General features: G+C 53.5%; 1 protein-coding gene across 1 annotated transcript in view; it reads left to right on the top strand.

The window, feature by feature from the left end:
- The first annotated feature begins 428 nt into the window (after positions 1-428).
- LOC147971693 (uncharacterized) overlaps positions 429-16,778 on the top strand; it is a 31,133-nt gene continuing 14,783 nt past the window's right edge. Inside the window, exons 1-3 of the mRNA XM_087524082.1 lie at positions 429-566; positions 737-821; positions 1,325-1,375. Coding sequence (XP_087380208.1) covers positions 429-566; positions 737-821; positions 1,325-1,375 — 274 coding nt within the window. The remainder of the gene's footprint in view (positions 567-736; positions 822-1,324; positions 1,376-16,778) is intronic.

Here is a 16,778-nt window from a genome sequence, read left to right on the forward strand (position 1 = left end):
CAGGCGGCGAAGGAGCAGGTCGACACGGCGGCCAAGGCCCGGGCGGAGGCGGCAGCCGCGGAGATGGAGGCGGAGGCCTCGCACAACCAGCCTCCGTTGCTCGTTGTTCCCCTCCGCGCCTTGGCCCCCGACATCCCCGTGCCCCCGTCGGAGGAGGTCGACCAAGACCCGCCGGTGATGGAGAGGAGGGAGGACCACGTGGTCTTCGTGGAGGAGGCACCGCAGACGGCGCCGACTGGAGCGGGCCAAAGCGGCCAACCAGCCGCGGTGCCAGAGCAGCCGGCCAGGGCGTGCCGGAGGCAGGGGCCGGCCTCGAGGTGCAGCCGGCATTTCGCCGGCGCGCAGGGGGAGCTACCTCCGCGCCGGAGCCGCACCGAGCTGCGGGCGCCAGCCAGACGGCGGAGGCCCTGGAGGCGGCCAGCGCCAGCATGTCCGAGTGGACGCCCAGCGGGGGGACGGCCGAGCTGAACACGACGGCCCAGGAGGTCCGGAACCGGCTTCAAGCCCAGGCCGCTTCGCTGCAGCGATATACCCAAGAGTTCCTCATGACGCGGGCCGTCATCCGGGTGAGCCTTCTAGCCTTGGTTGTTTTGCTTTTTTGATTTCTTCCGTGGGGGCACGTCAGCGCACCCACTGGGTGTAGTCCCCGAGTTCCGAGTCGGCTGCTGAGCAGGCGGCTTGGAACGTACTAGGTCCTGACAGCTATCTTATTCTTGCATCTTGTCTGATCTTCCAGGAATACCATAACCTTCGCGCTGCTGCCTTCAACTCCCAGGCTCAGGAGCTGGGCCGGAAAACCGAGGACCTGACCAACAGCCGAAGTGCGTGCTTGTCTCGTTCATCTCCTGTGGGGGCGCGTCAGCGCACCCACTGGGTGTAGTCCCCGAGATTCGAGCCGACTGCTGAGCAGTCTGGTCGGATCTTCCTTGACGACTTCTTCCTTATTGATTTTTCCTTTGTCTTCATGCTTGCAGGAGCCAATGCCGACTTAAGGGGGCAGCTTAGCGGGGCCCAGGCCACCCTTCGCGCCAAGGAAGCCGAGTACAATGCCTTGGTCCTGGAGCGTGACCGCCTGGCCAAGAAGTTGGCCGACCAGGAGGAGAGCCACAAGGCGGCCCTGAAGAAGGCGCAGGACAGCGAGGACGCCCTCAAAGCTGAGTTCGAGACCGAAGCGGCGGGCTGGGCTGAGGCAAAACAAGCGCTGAGTGAGGGCTTCGGCCGGGTTGAGGATCTGATCAATGGTAAGCCGCCTTCCTCACTCCTTGCTTGCCCCTTGCCCCCTGATTTGTGTTTTGACTTGTGCTACTTTTTGTTCTTTGTGCAGACTACTTCGCCGGCTACTCCGTCTTTGCCACCCAGACCATCGAGGCCCACCGCGAGGCGCGCCGGCAGGCGGGGGCTGAAATCGCGCCGCACGCGAGCCGGACGCTTGAGGAGCAACTCTTGGCAGTCCAAGCCCGACTGCAGCCGGCTCACCGCATGCTCCGCCGCCTCCAGCGCGCCGGGGCGCAGGTGTTGGCCGCCCTCTGGCCAGGCGAAGCGATTCCCCGCACCCCGAGTCGGATTGCCGACTGGCTGGAGGTTGCGGTTGGCCGCTTCGAGGCCTGGAAGGCATCGGTGGCCCGGCTTGGAGCTGGGCGGGCGCTAGAGTTCATCCGAGCCTGGTATCCCGGGCTGAACCTGGACCAGCTGCGCACCTGGCGGCTGGAGGCCGACGAGGAGATGGAGGAGGTGTGGCCGGCTATCACTCAGCGTGCCTCGACGATCGCCGAGTGCACTGACATCAGCATCTTTGCTCCTGAGATAAATGACGACGGCGTTGCCCAGCCGGAGGAATGGTTCAGGCTGGACCCGGCAGCGGGTGAGGACTCGGCGGAGGAGATCGCTTCCAGCGATGAAGGTGAAGACGACGAAGGAGAGGAAGGCGAAGACGTCAAGCCAGCCGGTGAAGCGGCCAGCCAGCCCCAGCCTGACCGTGCCTCCAGCAACGAGGCGCGTGCTAGCGCGCCCTCTGCGGGAGGTGGTGATCATGCCGAGGTTCGCCAGCCGGCCACTCCTCCAGCCAGCACTGCCGTCTCTACCGACCTGCCCAACTCGCTAGTCGCTCCCTTGGCTTAATCTGCCATCCTTGCTTTTCCTGCTTGTTACTCTTTGAACAATTTTTATTAAACTTGCGCAGTTCCACCCACTGGGGGTGTATTCAAACTATGTTGAATGCTGGCCTTTCGAAGGCCTTTTGTGTAAATATGATCGTGTGTGTGTTTGGCTTCCATTCGCGTATGCTTTTTATCTTTAGGCTGTTTCTTTTGCCGCCTTCCCCTGGCTACTGCCTTCCCAACCGGCAGCTGCTCTGTAGCCTGTGGCTAGGGAAGAACTTGGCTATATTTTTTGGGGGGGAAGGCAACTACTTGAGCTTTCTTAGATTGAAGCGAGGTGAATGGAAGCCGGCCGGCCGGCTACTCTAGTAGTCGGTCGGTGGTGGGAGAAAAACCGGCTTTTGTTATATTAGTCCATTAGTCCCTAGCCGTTTTTCGTGTGGGCGTCCTTTCCTACCTTTAACTCTTGCCAGCCGGATAGCCGGTTCTTTGAACTGCGACTTTTGGCAAGAGAAGACTTGGGTGCCGGCACACTACTTGTCTGACCGCGGGTAGGACTTCTAATATAACTCAAGGCAGCCAGTCCCCGGGCCGAGTAGTCGAACCCGGTGCCGGATGAAAAAAGTGAATGTAATGACATGATCATAAGCATGATACTCTTCATTTATAGATAAAAGATGGCAGTCCCCGAGCTCTCCTCAGGGGGCCTATTGTCTCGTACTTAGTACAAAAGTTAGCGTGATACATACTGCATTTCAACTGTAAAATCTTCGGAGGAGGTTGGCGTTCCATGGTCGTTCCGACTCCTTGCCAGAGTCGTCTCTCTTTCGTACCTTCGGCTTCTGTGCGTCGATTAGGTAGTAGGAGTCATTTCCCAGCGCTCTGCTGATGACAAAGGGGCCTTCCCAAGGGGCCGAGAGCTTGTGCTGGCCGGCTGTTCGCTGGATCAGCCGGAGCACGAGGTCGCCTTCTTGGAAAGATCTTGGTCTGACCTTCCGGCTGTGGTAGCGGCGCAAGCCCTACTGGTACATGGCGGACCGGCTGAGGGCTAACAGCCAGCCTTCTTCCAGCAGGTCGACGTCGTCTTCTCGTGCTTCCTTGGCCTCCGCCTCTGTGTACATGGTTACCCGAGGCGAGTCGAACTCAATGTCAGTTGGGATGACCGCCTCGGCACCATACACGAGGAAGAAAGGAGTGAAGCCGGTTGACTTGTTTGGGGTAGTGCACAGACTCCAGAGGACGGCCGGCAGCTCATCGAGCCAACAGCTGGCCGAACGTTCCAGTGGTATGACCAGTCGGGGCTTGATGCCGGAAAGGATGAGGCCGTTGGCTCGCTCGACTTGGCCGTTTGACTGCGGGTGGGCAACGGACGCTAAGTCCAACCGGATGCCCTGCGTCGCGCAGAAACGTGCCAATGCTCCCTTGGCGAAATTCGTGCCGTTGTCGGTGATGATGCTGTGTGGCACGCCGTAGCGAGTTGTTATATCTGCGATGAATGTCACGGCAGTCGGCCCATTCAGCTTCTTGATCGGCTTTGCCTCAATCTATTTGGTGAATTTGTCCACGGCGACAAGCAGATGTGTCATGCCGCCGCATGCCGTCTTGAATGGGCCCACCATGTCCAGTCCCCAAACGGTGAAGGGCCAAGTGAGGGGAATGGTCTTGAGTGCCGAAGCCGGCATGTGTTGCTTGGAGCTGAAGACTTGGAACCCTTTGCATTGTTTAACTAACTCCTTGGCGTCATCCAAAGCAGTCAGCCAAAAGAACCCATGGCAGAAAGCTTTGGCGACGAGTGATCTTGAGGCCGCATGGTGGCCGCATTCTCCTTGGTGGATGTCTCTGAGGATTGCAATGCCCTTCTCTTGCTCGACGCATCGCTAGAAGACTCCAGTGACACTGCGCCTGACGAGCTCTCTGTTGACGATTGTGTATGCTCCGGCTCGGCGTTGGACTTGTCTTGCCTCTGTTTCGTCAGCCGGCAGATCTTGGTTTATTAGGAAGTTGAGGATGGATTGGGCCCATGATGGAGCTGCGACTTCTTCTATTGCCAACACGGCTACTACGACCAGGGCGGGCGGGCTGGGTGGTGAAATGCTGGAGTCGGCCGCCGCCTGTTGTGTTGGTGCGGTGCCCGGGCCGACTACCGCAGCCCCCGAGCCGGGAGTGGCAGTCCCCGGGTCGGGCGTAACTACGGAAGTCCCCGTGCCACCTACTAACGTCCCCTGGCCGACTATCGAAGTCCCCAGGTCACCTGCTTGGTTCTTCGAGCCGGACCCGGCCGCGTCGGGGTCAGGCGGCACGAAGATGGAATCGGACTCTAGAGACAGCTTGATAGACGGCTTGAGGAGGCGTTGCAGAGAGACACCGGTTGGTATTGCCTGCCGAGTGGAGCCTATTCGAGCCAGGGTATCAGCTGGCTTGTTGTCGGCCCGCGGTACGTGGAGGAACTCGCATCCTTCAAAGTACCCGCTGATCTGCTGAACAAGGAAGCGGTAGCTTGCCATATTTGTGTCCTTGGCGTCCCAGTCGCCGGATGATTGCTGGACTACCAAGTCCGAGTCGCTGTAACATAGGATCTGGCGTATGCCGAGCTCTTTGGCAAGCCGGAGCCCGTGTATGAGCGCCTCATACTCGGCCACGTTGTTGGAGGCGGCAAAGTGAATTTGCAGCGTGTATCTAAGCTTGTCGCCTTTGGGAGAGGTGAGGATGACGCCGGCTCCCAAGCCGGTGCCCATCTTGGACCCGTCGAAGTGCATGTGCCAATGAGTGGAGTCGGGAGCTGGCGGTAGGTACTAGGTCTCGGCCCAGTCGACGAGGAAGTCGGCCAATGATTGGGACTTGATGGTGGTGTGAGGCTGGTAGAAGATCGTGTAGGGGGCCAGCTCGATGGCCCATTTCGCCACCCGGCCGGATGCATCCCGGCTGCCTATGATCTCGGCAAGCGGGGCGGTGCATACGACCGTGATGGGGTGCTCTTGGAAGTAGGGCTTCAGCTTCTTGGCGGCGAAGTACATGCCATAGCACATCTTCTGGTAGTGCGGGTAGTTCTGCTTCAAGGTAGACAGCACCTCGCTCAAATAGTACACCGGCCTCTGGACCGGCTGGGCTCGGCCCTCTTCTGGGTGCTGGACTATGATGACGGTGCTGACCACCCGGCTGGTTGCAGCAATGTAGAGGAGCATGGGCTCTTTCTCAGTTGGCGCTGCCAGGACAGGCGGCGTGGCCAGCATCTTCTTCAGCTCGTGAAAAGCTTGGTCGGCTTGCTCGTTCCACTCGAAGTGAGTGGTCTTCTTCATGAGGCGGTAGAGGGGGAGAGCTTTCTCTTCGAGCCGGCTGATGAAGCGGTTCAGGGAGGCCAAGCACCCGGTGAACTTCTAGACGTCTCGAAGTTTGGTGGGAATCGCCATTCTCTCAATGGCCTTGATCTTTACTGGGTTGCATTCGATGCCGCGTTCGGAGACCAGGAAGCCTAGGAGCTGGTCAGCTGGCACTCCGAACACGCATTTCTCGGTGTTGAGCTTGATCTGGAACCGGCGCAGGTTCTCAAATGTTTCCTTGAGGTCCTCCAGCAAGGTGTCACGCTTCTCCGTCTTCACCACAATGTCATCTACGTAGACGTGGGCATTTCTACCGAGCTGCTTGAGGAGGCACTTCTGCATGCAACGCTGAAAAGTGGCACCGGCATTTCTTAAGCCGAATGTCATAGTCAGGTAGCAAAAAGCTCCGAATGGCGTGATGAAGGCGGTCTTCAGGCGGTCAGCCGGATCTAGCTTTATCTGGTGGTATCCTGAGTAAGCATCCAAGAAACTCAACAGCTCACATCCGGCCATGGAGTCTATCACTTGATCAATCCTTGGCAGGGCAAAGGGATCTTTGGGGGCAGGCCTTGTTGAGGCTCGTGTAGTCTATGCACATGCGCCACTTGTTGTTCTTCTTTAGCACGAGGACCGGGTTGGCGAGCCACTCTGGAAAGAAAACCTCCATAATGAAGCCAGCTGCCAGAAGCCGGGCTATCTCCTCTCCCACAATCCTTCTTTTCTCCTCCGACAGTCGGCGGAGGGGTTGTTTGACTGGTTTTGCGCCTTCTCGGACGTGTAGCTTGTGCTCGGCGAATTCCTTCGGGACACCCGGCATGTCCTTAGGGGACCATGCAAAGATATCCCGATTCTCACGGAGGAAGTCGGCGAGCTCGCCTTCCTATTTGCTGTTTAGGTTTGCCTCGATGACGGCAAACCTTTTTGGGTGCTCGGGGTCAAGAGGTATCTTCTTCGTCTCCTTGGCCGGCTGGAAAGATCCTTGGGCATCACACCCCTTGGGATCGGGGGGCAGGGTCGGGTGTTTGCCGGCCATGGCCACGACTCGGTCCAACGTCTTCTTTTCTTCGGCAATCACAAGGGACTCGGCCAGCCGGCTGCTGGCTGCAGTGCACTCGGAAGATTTCTTGTAATCGCCGGCTATGGTGATGATGCCCTTGGCGCTCGGCATCTTCATCTTGAGGTAAGCATAATGGGGAACAGCCATGAACCTGGCCAAGGCAGGACGGCCAAGCAATGCATGGCAGGGGCTCTCCAGGTCCACCACTTCAAACCAGATCGCTTCTTGGCGGAAATGATCCTTGTCCCCAAAGAGAACATCAATCTTGATCTTGCCAATGGGGGCACAGGACAGGCCAGGTACAATGCCATGGAACACAGTCCGAGTAGGCATGAGTTGCTTCGTCTTGACGTTCAGCTTCTCCAGGGTGTCACGGTACAGGATGTTGATGCTGCTCCCGCCGTCTATCAGCACGCGGGAGAAACGGGCGGTGCGTCTGTCCGTTGCAAGGGTGGCACCCAAAACCAATGCATAAGAGACAGGAGATGGCATCACCTCTAGGTGGTCGGCCCGGCTCTAGCTGATAGGCTTTTCTGACCAGTGAATGTGCTCGGCGGGGTTGGTAGCGACCACGTTGACTTCCTGGTGCTCTCGGCGTCTGCTACGCCAGCCTTCGGGCTGGCTTGTAAAGACGACATAGGCGGCATGCTCGTCGGGGAACTCATCGTGCACAGCTCCGACTGCTGGCCGAGCGGTCGGCAGCTGCGGAGCCGGAGGCGGCGGACCAGCAGGCGGAGACGGCGCGAGCCCTTCGCCTTTGGAGATTCGGGTGAGCCACTGGCACTTCCGGGTTGTGTGGTTGGACGGCTTCGCGCCGTTGTGGAACTTGCACGGGGCGTCGAGAGTTTGCTCGTAGGAGAAGGCCAGCTGCCAAGCCGGCCTGCCGCCCTTCTGCTTCTTGGGTGCGGGCCGCCCTTCGGGCTGCTTGTCCTCGACTATGGCCACCTGCCGACTGGTGGAGAGCGGCACGGGGCCCTTGCGCTTGTGGTCGTTCTGGTACGGGCGTCGGCCGGAGTCCCCAGCTGGCGTCTTGGGCACCGGGTTGATTACCTTCCCGGACGCGTCTACCCGGAGTTCAGTCTTCATTGAGGAGTCGGCGGTGGCGTACTTGTCCGCTATGACCAGAAGCTCATCGAGGGTAGTCGGCTCGTCGCAGAGGAGCTTGTGCTTAAGGAGGGTGCCTTCTCGGCATCCGGCGGTGAAGTATTCTATGGCTTGCACCTCGTGCACCCCTTCGCAAGAGTTGCGGAGCTCGGCCCAACGCGTGAGGTAGTCGCGAGTGGATTTGGCGGGGCCTTGTACGCACAAGGAGAGCTGTCTGGGCTTGGGGGCCCGCTTGTAGGTGCCGGTGAAGTTGCGGACGAAGGCCTGTGTGAAGTCTAGCCAGTTGTTGATGCTGTAGGGCTTGAGGCTATTGAGCCAGGTCCGCGCCGTGCCTTGCAGCATGAGGGGCACGTACTTCACGGCAACGCGCCTGTTGCCGTTTGCTATGCGAACCGCTGTGGAGTAGTCGATCAACCAATCTTCCGGCTTCACGGAGCCGTTGTACTTGGGCGTGTCTCTTGGGAGCGAGAACCCTTTGGGGAAAGGCTCGTCGCGGATGCGGGGGCCGAAGCAAGGTGGGCCGACATCTTCTTCTTCTTCTAGCGCCAGGGATCGTGCTAGGCGGTCGATCCGATGGCGGGCGCGTTCTCGCCGACTCCTTCACGGAGACCTAGTCGGCCGCTGAGAGTCGGATGCGCGACAGGCGGTGGGGTGGGATATCTCTCCCCGCGAGGCGGAGGCGGAGGCGGGTTGCCCCGCCGCTCCACGGCCCGGGGACGGCCTTCTGCGTCTCGCTCGATGGAGGTCCGGGTTCGGCTTCGGCTGGCAGCCGGCTCCTTCTCGTGTCGCGCGCGGGTTTTACCCGCAGTCGGCGTCCGGGACGTCGTGCCGTGCTCTCGGCGCGAGGGAGGGCTTTCCGCGCGGGCGTCGACTTCGTGCCGCTGTGCGGCTGCATCGATTATTTGCTGGATGCGTCTGGTCATGTGGGGGAGTTCTTCGGCCCCCAGTCCGTCTAGCTCGTCTACGGCCTCCTGGGCGGCGCGCAGGTTCTCGAGTGGAGTGGTGTAGACTGGGCGGTCGACTCCTAGCGTGTCGGCGAGGGCAGCGCCGCGCTGTCTGACGATGCCGGCTCGGCTTGGCCCGCCTGGGGGCGGCGTGCCAAAGGCGGCGCGGTCGGCTTCGCGCTGGTGGGCCTCGGTGAGGCGTCTCATGGAAGCCAACATCCGGCCCTCCGCAAGGAGGGCGAGGCGGCGAGCCTCCAGTGCTTCGGCGTCGGCATCGGCTGGGAGGGGGATGGACAAGTCGTGGACCGCTGCATGCGGGGCGTCGAGGGCGTTCTCACCAGAAGCGCCGCCATGGCCGATGACCATCACCTTGGCGGTGGCACCGTCGCAGCCATCGGCCCGGGGAAGCGGGTCGTTATAGATCGCGACGTCGGTGGGGAAAGCCTCGAGCGAGGCCGTGTCAGAGTCGACAGGCATCGGATCGGTGGAGCCAACAGACTCCAAGTCCACATCAAGCTCGTCGGAGACGTGGAGCTGGCCGAGGAGGTTGACTCGGTGGTCGGTACTCGCGTCAGAGGCGGGCTCGTCGGAGATGAGGGTCTCGTCAAGGAGATCGGCGAGGACGCTCGCTGCGCAAACATTGGCGACGCCTTGCAGCGCGTCGTGGCAAGCGCCATCGGGCGTGCCGGGCTGGCTACACTCACTGGGGAGGAAGAGGGTTCCCGTCCAGAACAGGTCTCTGGACGACGGTGCACCTGGCCCCACGGTGGGCGCCAAATGTCGGGTGGTAGGTGCGACATATGCCAACGGGTGGCTTATCATTGTGGGAGCCAATAAGACATCGCAGGTGCCTGGAAGCGGGATGAGGCGAAGACATGCACGCCGGCGAATCTTACCCAGCTTCAGGGCTCTCCGAGGAGATAACACCCCTACTGCTGCTCTGCGGGGTCTCCGCATGATCACTAGATGGACAAGTAACTACACAATGCTCCTTGAGCTGTTCGGTGGGAGGAGAAATAAGGGTCGGCTGGCCTGCTTCTTCTCCTTGTGAGGTGTCTAAAACTAGCTGGGGGTCGAACCCTTTGCATGGCGCCCCGGGGGGTTTATATAGGCCTACCCCCGGGGGTACAATGGTAATCCGACTGGGCGCGGGGCCCAGTCGTCTGTGACTGCGCTCGCCGGCTTCTGCGCCGGCTGCTGGGGCCCGCCGACTAGTGGGTCCCGCCGGCTGCCGGCCACTTGGTCGACAGGCAGGCCCCACTGCCCAGGACTTGGTCGCCCCGTACGGCGCACTGTGCCAGGCGTGCTCCGGGATTCGGGGGTGGCAGGCTTTACTGTAGCCACGCCCGTCACATCGCCGTTATGTGGATGCAGACTTCGAGGGTACGATCTTGACCGCTTTGTGGGAGTCGGCTTCTTGCGGCCGGCTTCTTGGAGTCGGCCCTCCCGCGGCTTTCTTCATGAGGGCTAAAGCCAGGCCGCCTTCCGATAGTCGGCCTGGGAGACAGCCGGCAAGGGGAAGGCGGCCCCACGTCTTGGATTCTTGAGAGCGGGATCGGCTCGTAATTTTTTCAGAAGGGCCAGGGGGAGCCGGCTAGGCTACACGTGGTCATTTACTCCGACACCAACAATGTGTTAAGGTCTATGAGCTCATTTTCTATTTTAAGTATTATATTCTTGCGTCTTACTGTACTATGTTCATGTAGAACAAGTGCCTAAACCTGAAGAACAACTGTTCTAATTTAAGATTCCATTGCTACCATAGGACATAGATATATGTTTGTTTGATGCTTTTATTATGTACTAGTACTTGGCAATAGAAGACTTGGTAGTTTAATCCTGTCCACCTTACTAATGAACTGGTTCACCGAAATGAGTTTCATATACTAGTACATGCTAAACTTGTTATGTGTCTGCTTGTTTCTTCTTTTAGTATGCTGAAAGAATATTGGGGAAGAGTGCCTTATTAAGCAACGGTAAAGTAAGTAATGTAGATAAGGTTCAGGATAGTGACACATCCTGTCTTGGTTTAGTGTTGGAGTTACTGGCCACTATCGCTTGCACAAGCTATTCAAACTCACTGTCTGAATCAGTTCGGTTTCTTGAGTCTCAACTACAAGCTGAAAGACATCGATCAGCTGTGCCGCGACAAGAAGCGGAAGGACTGCGGAAGTCCCTGGAGCATTCAAATGCATACTTTCTGGTGCAACAGCAAGCGTTGGAGGATTTTAGCGCCAAACAGGACAAAGCTAATCAGCTTGCTAAGCTTATTGCCAGCATGGTGGATACCCAGGATAACGTTTCTTGAGCTCTTCTGAAGTTGTTTCAGTTATGCTCTTGTTTTGCTGCCGCGTTTATTTGCACTGGTGGCCAATTTTGACGGCCAGTGTATATGATATGCTGCTTTGTTCCCTATATTTGCACTGGTGGCGAACTTTGATGCCCAGTGGATGTAATATGTGTAATAGCCGTGATAGCCTAGCGTTAGTTGCTTGCTTATTTATTTCCTTGTTGTCTTGTTTATTTGTTTGCTTGTAGTCATTGCAGTTCTTTTTCCGCGGTTAACTAGTGGCTGCAATAACCTATTTTTTTAAAATAGGCCACAATAACCATGGGCTAATATTTACTGTAGTGACACTGGGCCTCCTATGGGGCGTAGAAACAGTGGGCCTTCTACGGGCCGTAGAAACAGTAGGCCTTCTACGGGCCATAGAAACAATGGGCCTTCTACGGGCCGTATCATCAGTGGGCCTTATACGGGCCGTATGATCGATTGGCCAAACATGGGCCAATAACAAGCCGCATTATGGCCGTAAAAGGGCTAGAGTTGGAATCGCACGTTCATGGGCCGACCGTAACGGGCCATCGTTAATAGGCCGTATTTGATGACGCTATGAAAACGGCCCAACGTATTAACGGACCACAAACAGGTCGACTGTAACCACGGGCTGAATTTGGCCCACAAGCAGAAAATGACAGTAACGGGCCGTAAGTAAACGAATGCTGGAAATGAGCCCAAGAATAAATGGGCTCTGAGAAGGCCGAAAGATAACATGGGCTGGAAACGGCCCAACGGAATAACGGGCCGTTAATGGGTATAAAGTGATACATTGTTCATTATGGGCCAGTTTCACCACGGGCCGTTAATGGGTGTAAAGTGATACATTGTTCATTACGGGCCAGTTTCACCATGGGCCGTTAATAGGCCAAGAGTTACATAGGGCCTCATATGGGCCGAAAGACATCATGGGCCAGAAGTGAAAACGGGCTGGAATCATATTGGATGGCCCAGATGACGCTACTGGGCCTAATTTGTATAGGGTGTAACGGGCCTTGGGTTAGCGGGCTGTAAATGGGCTATATGCGAACAGGTCGTTAACAGGCTTTCCATGGGCCGGCCCGCCACCTTTTGACCAAGTCAAACGGGCCGGCCTTTTCACAGGAATGGGCCTCTGTTGGGTCGTGCCACGTGTCGATGTATCATAGGCGCCTTCCATCCAATGAGTGGTTGACATCTGTCCCAACGATGAGCCGACACGTGTTTCCTCCAGCCAATGATGATTTTACACGTGGAAAATCAATATTGGTCGGAGCTGTTAACGGGTTATCGGATCCAAAACCCGACCCGATAGCTTAACGGCGTTCCGTTACGGTGGATGCCATGTGTCGGTCACCCTTGACGAAAGCACTTCTTGTTGGGGAACATAGTAATTTCAAAAAAATTCCTACGCACACGCAAGATCATGGTGATGCATAGCAACGAGAGGGGAGAGTGTTGTCCACGTACCCTCGTAGACCATAAGCGGAAGCGTTAGCACAACGCGGTTGATGTAGTCGTACGTCTTCACGATCCGACCGATCAAGTACCGAACGTACGCCACCTTCGAGTTCAGCACACGTTCGGCCCGATGACGTCCCTCGAACTCCGATCCAGCTGAGTGTTGAGGGAGAGTTTCGTCAGCACGATGGTGTGGTGACGATGTTGATGTTCTACCGACAGGGCTTCGCCTAAGCACTGCTACAGCATTATCAAGGTGGACAATGGCGGAGGGGGGCACCGCACACGGCTAAGAGACGATCAACTAGATCAACTTGTGTGTCTAGAGGTGCCCCTCTGCCCCTGTATATAAAGGAGCAAGGGGGGAGGCGGCCGGCCTAGGAGAAGGGCGCGCCAAGGGGGGAGTCCTACTCCTACTGGGAGTAGGACTCCTCCTTTCCTTGTTGGAGTAGGATAGAAGGAAAGAGGAGGAGAGGGAGAAGGAAAAGGGGGCTGCACCCCTTGTCCAATTCAGACGAGAGGGGGCGCAGGCTCCTTCCTTTTGGCCTCTCTCCTCTATTCCCGCATGGCCCAATAAGGCCCATATACTCCCCGGCGAATTTCCGTAACTCTCCGGTACTCCGAAAATACCCGAATCACTCGGAACCTTTCCGAAGTCCGAATATAGTCGTCCAATATATCGATCTTTACGTCTCGACCATTTCGAGACTCCTCGTCATGTCCCCGATCTCATCCAGGACTCCGAACTCCTTCGATACATCAAAACACATAAACTCATAATATAACTGTCATCGAACTTTAAGCGTGCGGACCCTACGGGTTCGAGAACTATGTAGACATGACCGAGACACATCTCCGGTCAATAACCAATAGCGGAACCTGGATGCTCATATTGGCTCCCACATATTCTACGAAGATCTTTATCGATCAAACCGCATAACAGCATACGTTGTTCCCTTTGTCATCGGTATGTTACTTGCCCGAGATTCGATCATCGGTATTTCAATACCTAGTTCAATCTCGTTACCGGCAAGTCTCTTTACTCATTCCGTAATACCTCATCCCGCAACTAACTCATTAGTTGCAATCCTTGCAAGGCTTAAGTGATGAGTATTACCGAGTGGGCCCAGAGATACCTCTCCGACAATCGGAGTGACAAATCCTAATCTCGAAATACGCCAACCCAATAAGTACCTTCGGAGACACCTATAGAGAACCTTTATAATCACCCATTTATGTTGTGACGTTTGGTAGCACACAAAGTGTTCCTCCGATAAATGGGAGTTGCATAATCTCATAGTTACAGGAACATGTATAAGTCATGAAGAAAGCAATAGCAACATACTAAACGATCGAGTGCTAAGCTAACGGAATGGGTCAAGTCAATCACATCATTTTCCTATTGATGTGATCCCATTGATCAAATGACAACTCATGTCTATGGTTAGGAAACATAACCATCTTTGATCAACGAGCTAGTCAAGTAGAGGCATACTAGTGACACTCTGTTTGTCTATGTATCCACACATGTATTATGTTTCCGGTTAATACAATTCTAGCATGAATAATAAACATTTATCATGATATAAGGAAATAAATAATAACTTTATTATTGCCTCTAGGGCATATTTCCTTCAGTCTCCCACTTGCACTAGAGTCAATAATCTAGTTCACATCGCCATGTGATTTAATACCAATAGTTCACATCATCATGTGATTAACACCCATAGTTCACATCGACATGTGACCAATTCCCAAAGGGTTTACTAGAGTTAATAATCTAGTTCACATCGCTATGTGATTAATACCCAAAGAGTACTAAGGTGTGATCATGTTTTGCTTGTGAGAGAAGTTTAGTCAACGGGTCTGCCACATTCAGATCCGTAAGTATTTTGAAATTTTCTATGTCAACAATGCTCTGCACGGAGCTACTCTAGCTAATTGCTCCCACTTTTAATATTATCCAGATTGAGACTTTGAGTCATCTGGATCAGTGTCAAAACTTGCATCGACGTAACCCTTTATGACGAATCTTTTGTCACCTCCATAATCGAGAAACATATCCTTATTCCACTAAGGATAATTTTGACCAATGTCTAGTGATCTACTCCTAGATCACTATTGTACTCTCTTGTCAAGCTCAGGGTAGAGTATACAATAGGTCTGGTACACCACATGGCATACTTTATAGAACCTATGGCTGAGGCATAGGGAATGACTTTCATTCTCTCTCTATCTTCTGCCGTGGTCGGGTTTTGAGTCTTACTCAACTTCGCACCTTGTAAAATAGGCAAGAACTCCTTCTTTGATTGTTCCATTTTGAACTACTTCAAAATCTTGTCAAGGTATGTACTCATTGAAAAAACTTATCAAGTGTCTTGATCTATCTCTATAGATCTTGATGCTCAATATGTAAGCAGCTTCATGGAGGTCTTTCTTTGAAAAACTCCTTTCAAACACTCCTTCATGCTTTGTAGAATAGTTCGACATTATTTCCGATCAACAATATGTCATTCACATATACTTATCAGAAATGCTGTAGTGCTCCCACTCACTTTCTTGTAAATACAGGCTTCACCGCAAGTCTGTATAAAACTATATGCTTTGATCAACTTATCAAAGCGTATATTCCAACTCCGAGATGCTTGCACCAGTCCATAGATGGATCGCTGGAGCTTGCATATTTTGTTAGCACCTTTAGGATTGAAAAAACCTTCTGGTTGCATCATATACAACTCATCTTTAATAAATCCGTTAAGGAATGAAGTTTTGTTTATCCATTTGCCAGATTTCATAAAATGCGACAACTGCTAACATTGCTAACATGATTCTCATACATGGATCTCATCTCAGATTTCAGGGCCTCAAGCCATTTCGCGGAATCTGGGCTCATCATCGCTTCCTCATAGTTCGTAGGTTCGTCATGGTCAAGTAACATGACCTCTAGAACAGGATTACCGTACCACACTGGTGTGGATCTCACTCTGGTTTACCTACAAGGTTTGGTAGTAACTTGATCTAAAGTTACATGATCATCATCATTAGCTTCCTCACTAATTGGTGTAGGAGTCACAGGAACAGATTTCTGTGATGAACTACTTTCCAATAAGGGAGCAGGTACAGTTACCTCATCAAGTTCTACTTTCCTCCCACTCACTTCTTTTGAGAGAAACTCCTTCTCCAGAAAGGATCCATTCTCAGCAACAAATGTCTTGCCTTCGGATCTGTGATAGAAGGTGTACCCAATAGTTACTTTTGGGTATCCTACGAAGATGCACTTCTCCGACTTGGGTTTGAGCTTATCAAGATGAAACTTTTTCACATAAGCATCGGAACTCCAAACTTTAAGAAACGACAACTTTGGTTTCTTGCCAAACCATAGTTCATACTGCGTTATCTCAACGGATTTAGATGGTGCCCTATTTAACGTGAATGCAGCTGTCTCTAATGCATAACCCCAAAACGATAGTGGTAAATCGGTAAGAGACATCATAGATCGCACCATATCTAATAAAGTACGGTTACGACGTTCGGATACACCATTACACTGTGGTGTTCCAGGTGGCGTGAGTAGTGAAACTATTTCACATTGTTTTAACCGAAGGCCAAACTCGTAACTCAAATATTCTCCTCCACGATCAGATCATAGAAACTTTATTTTCTTGTTACGATGATTTCCACTTCACTCTGAAATTATATGAACTTTTCAAATATTTCAGACTTTTGTTTCATCAAGTAGATATACTCATATCTACTCAAATCATCCGTGAAGATCAGAAAATAATGATACCTATTGTGAGCTTCAATATTCATCGGACCACATACATCAGTATGTATGATTTCCAACAAATCTATTGCTCGCTCCATTGTTCCAGAGAATGGAGTCTTAGTCATCTTGCCCATGAGGCATGGTTCGCAAGCATCAACTGATTCATAATCAAGTGATTCCAAAAGCCCATCAGCATGGATTTTCTCCATGCACTTTACACCAATATGACCTAAACGGCAGTGCCACAAATAAGTTGCACTATCATCATTAACTTTGCATCTTTTTGGCTTGAATATTATGAATATGTGTATCACTACGATCGAGATCCAACAAACCATTTTTGTTGGTGTGTATGAACATTGAAGGTTCTATTCATGTAAATAGAACAACAATTGTTCTCTAACTTAAATGAATAACCATATTGCAATAAACATGATCAATCATATTTATGCTCAACGTAAACACCAAATAACACTTATTTAGGTTCAACACTAATCCCGAAAGTATAGGGAGTGTGCGATGATGATCATATCAATCTTGGAACCAATTCCAACACACATCGTCACTTCACCCTTAACTAGTCTCTGTACATTCTGTAACTCATGTTTTGAGTTGCTAATTTTAGCAACCGAACAAGTATCAAATACTCAGGGGCTACTATAAACACTAGTAAGGCACACATCAATAACCTGTATATCAAATATACCCTTTGT

This window comes from Triticum urartu, chromosome 5A (genome assembly GCF_056163025.1).
Source record: "Triticum urartu cultivar PI428250 chromosome 5A, HENAU_Tu73, whole genome shotgun sequence".
NCBI classification, from domain to species: domain Eukaryota; kingdom Viridiplantae; phylum Streptophyta; class Magnoliopsida; order Poales; family Poaceae; genus Triticum; species Triticum urartu.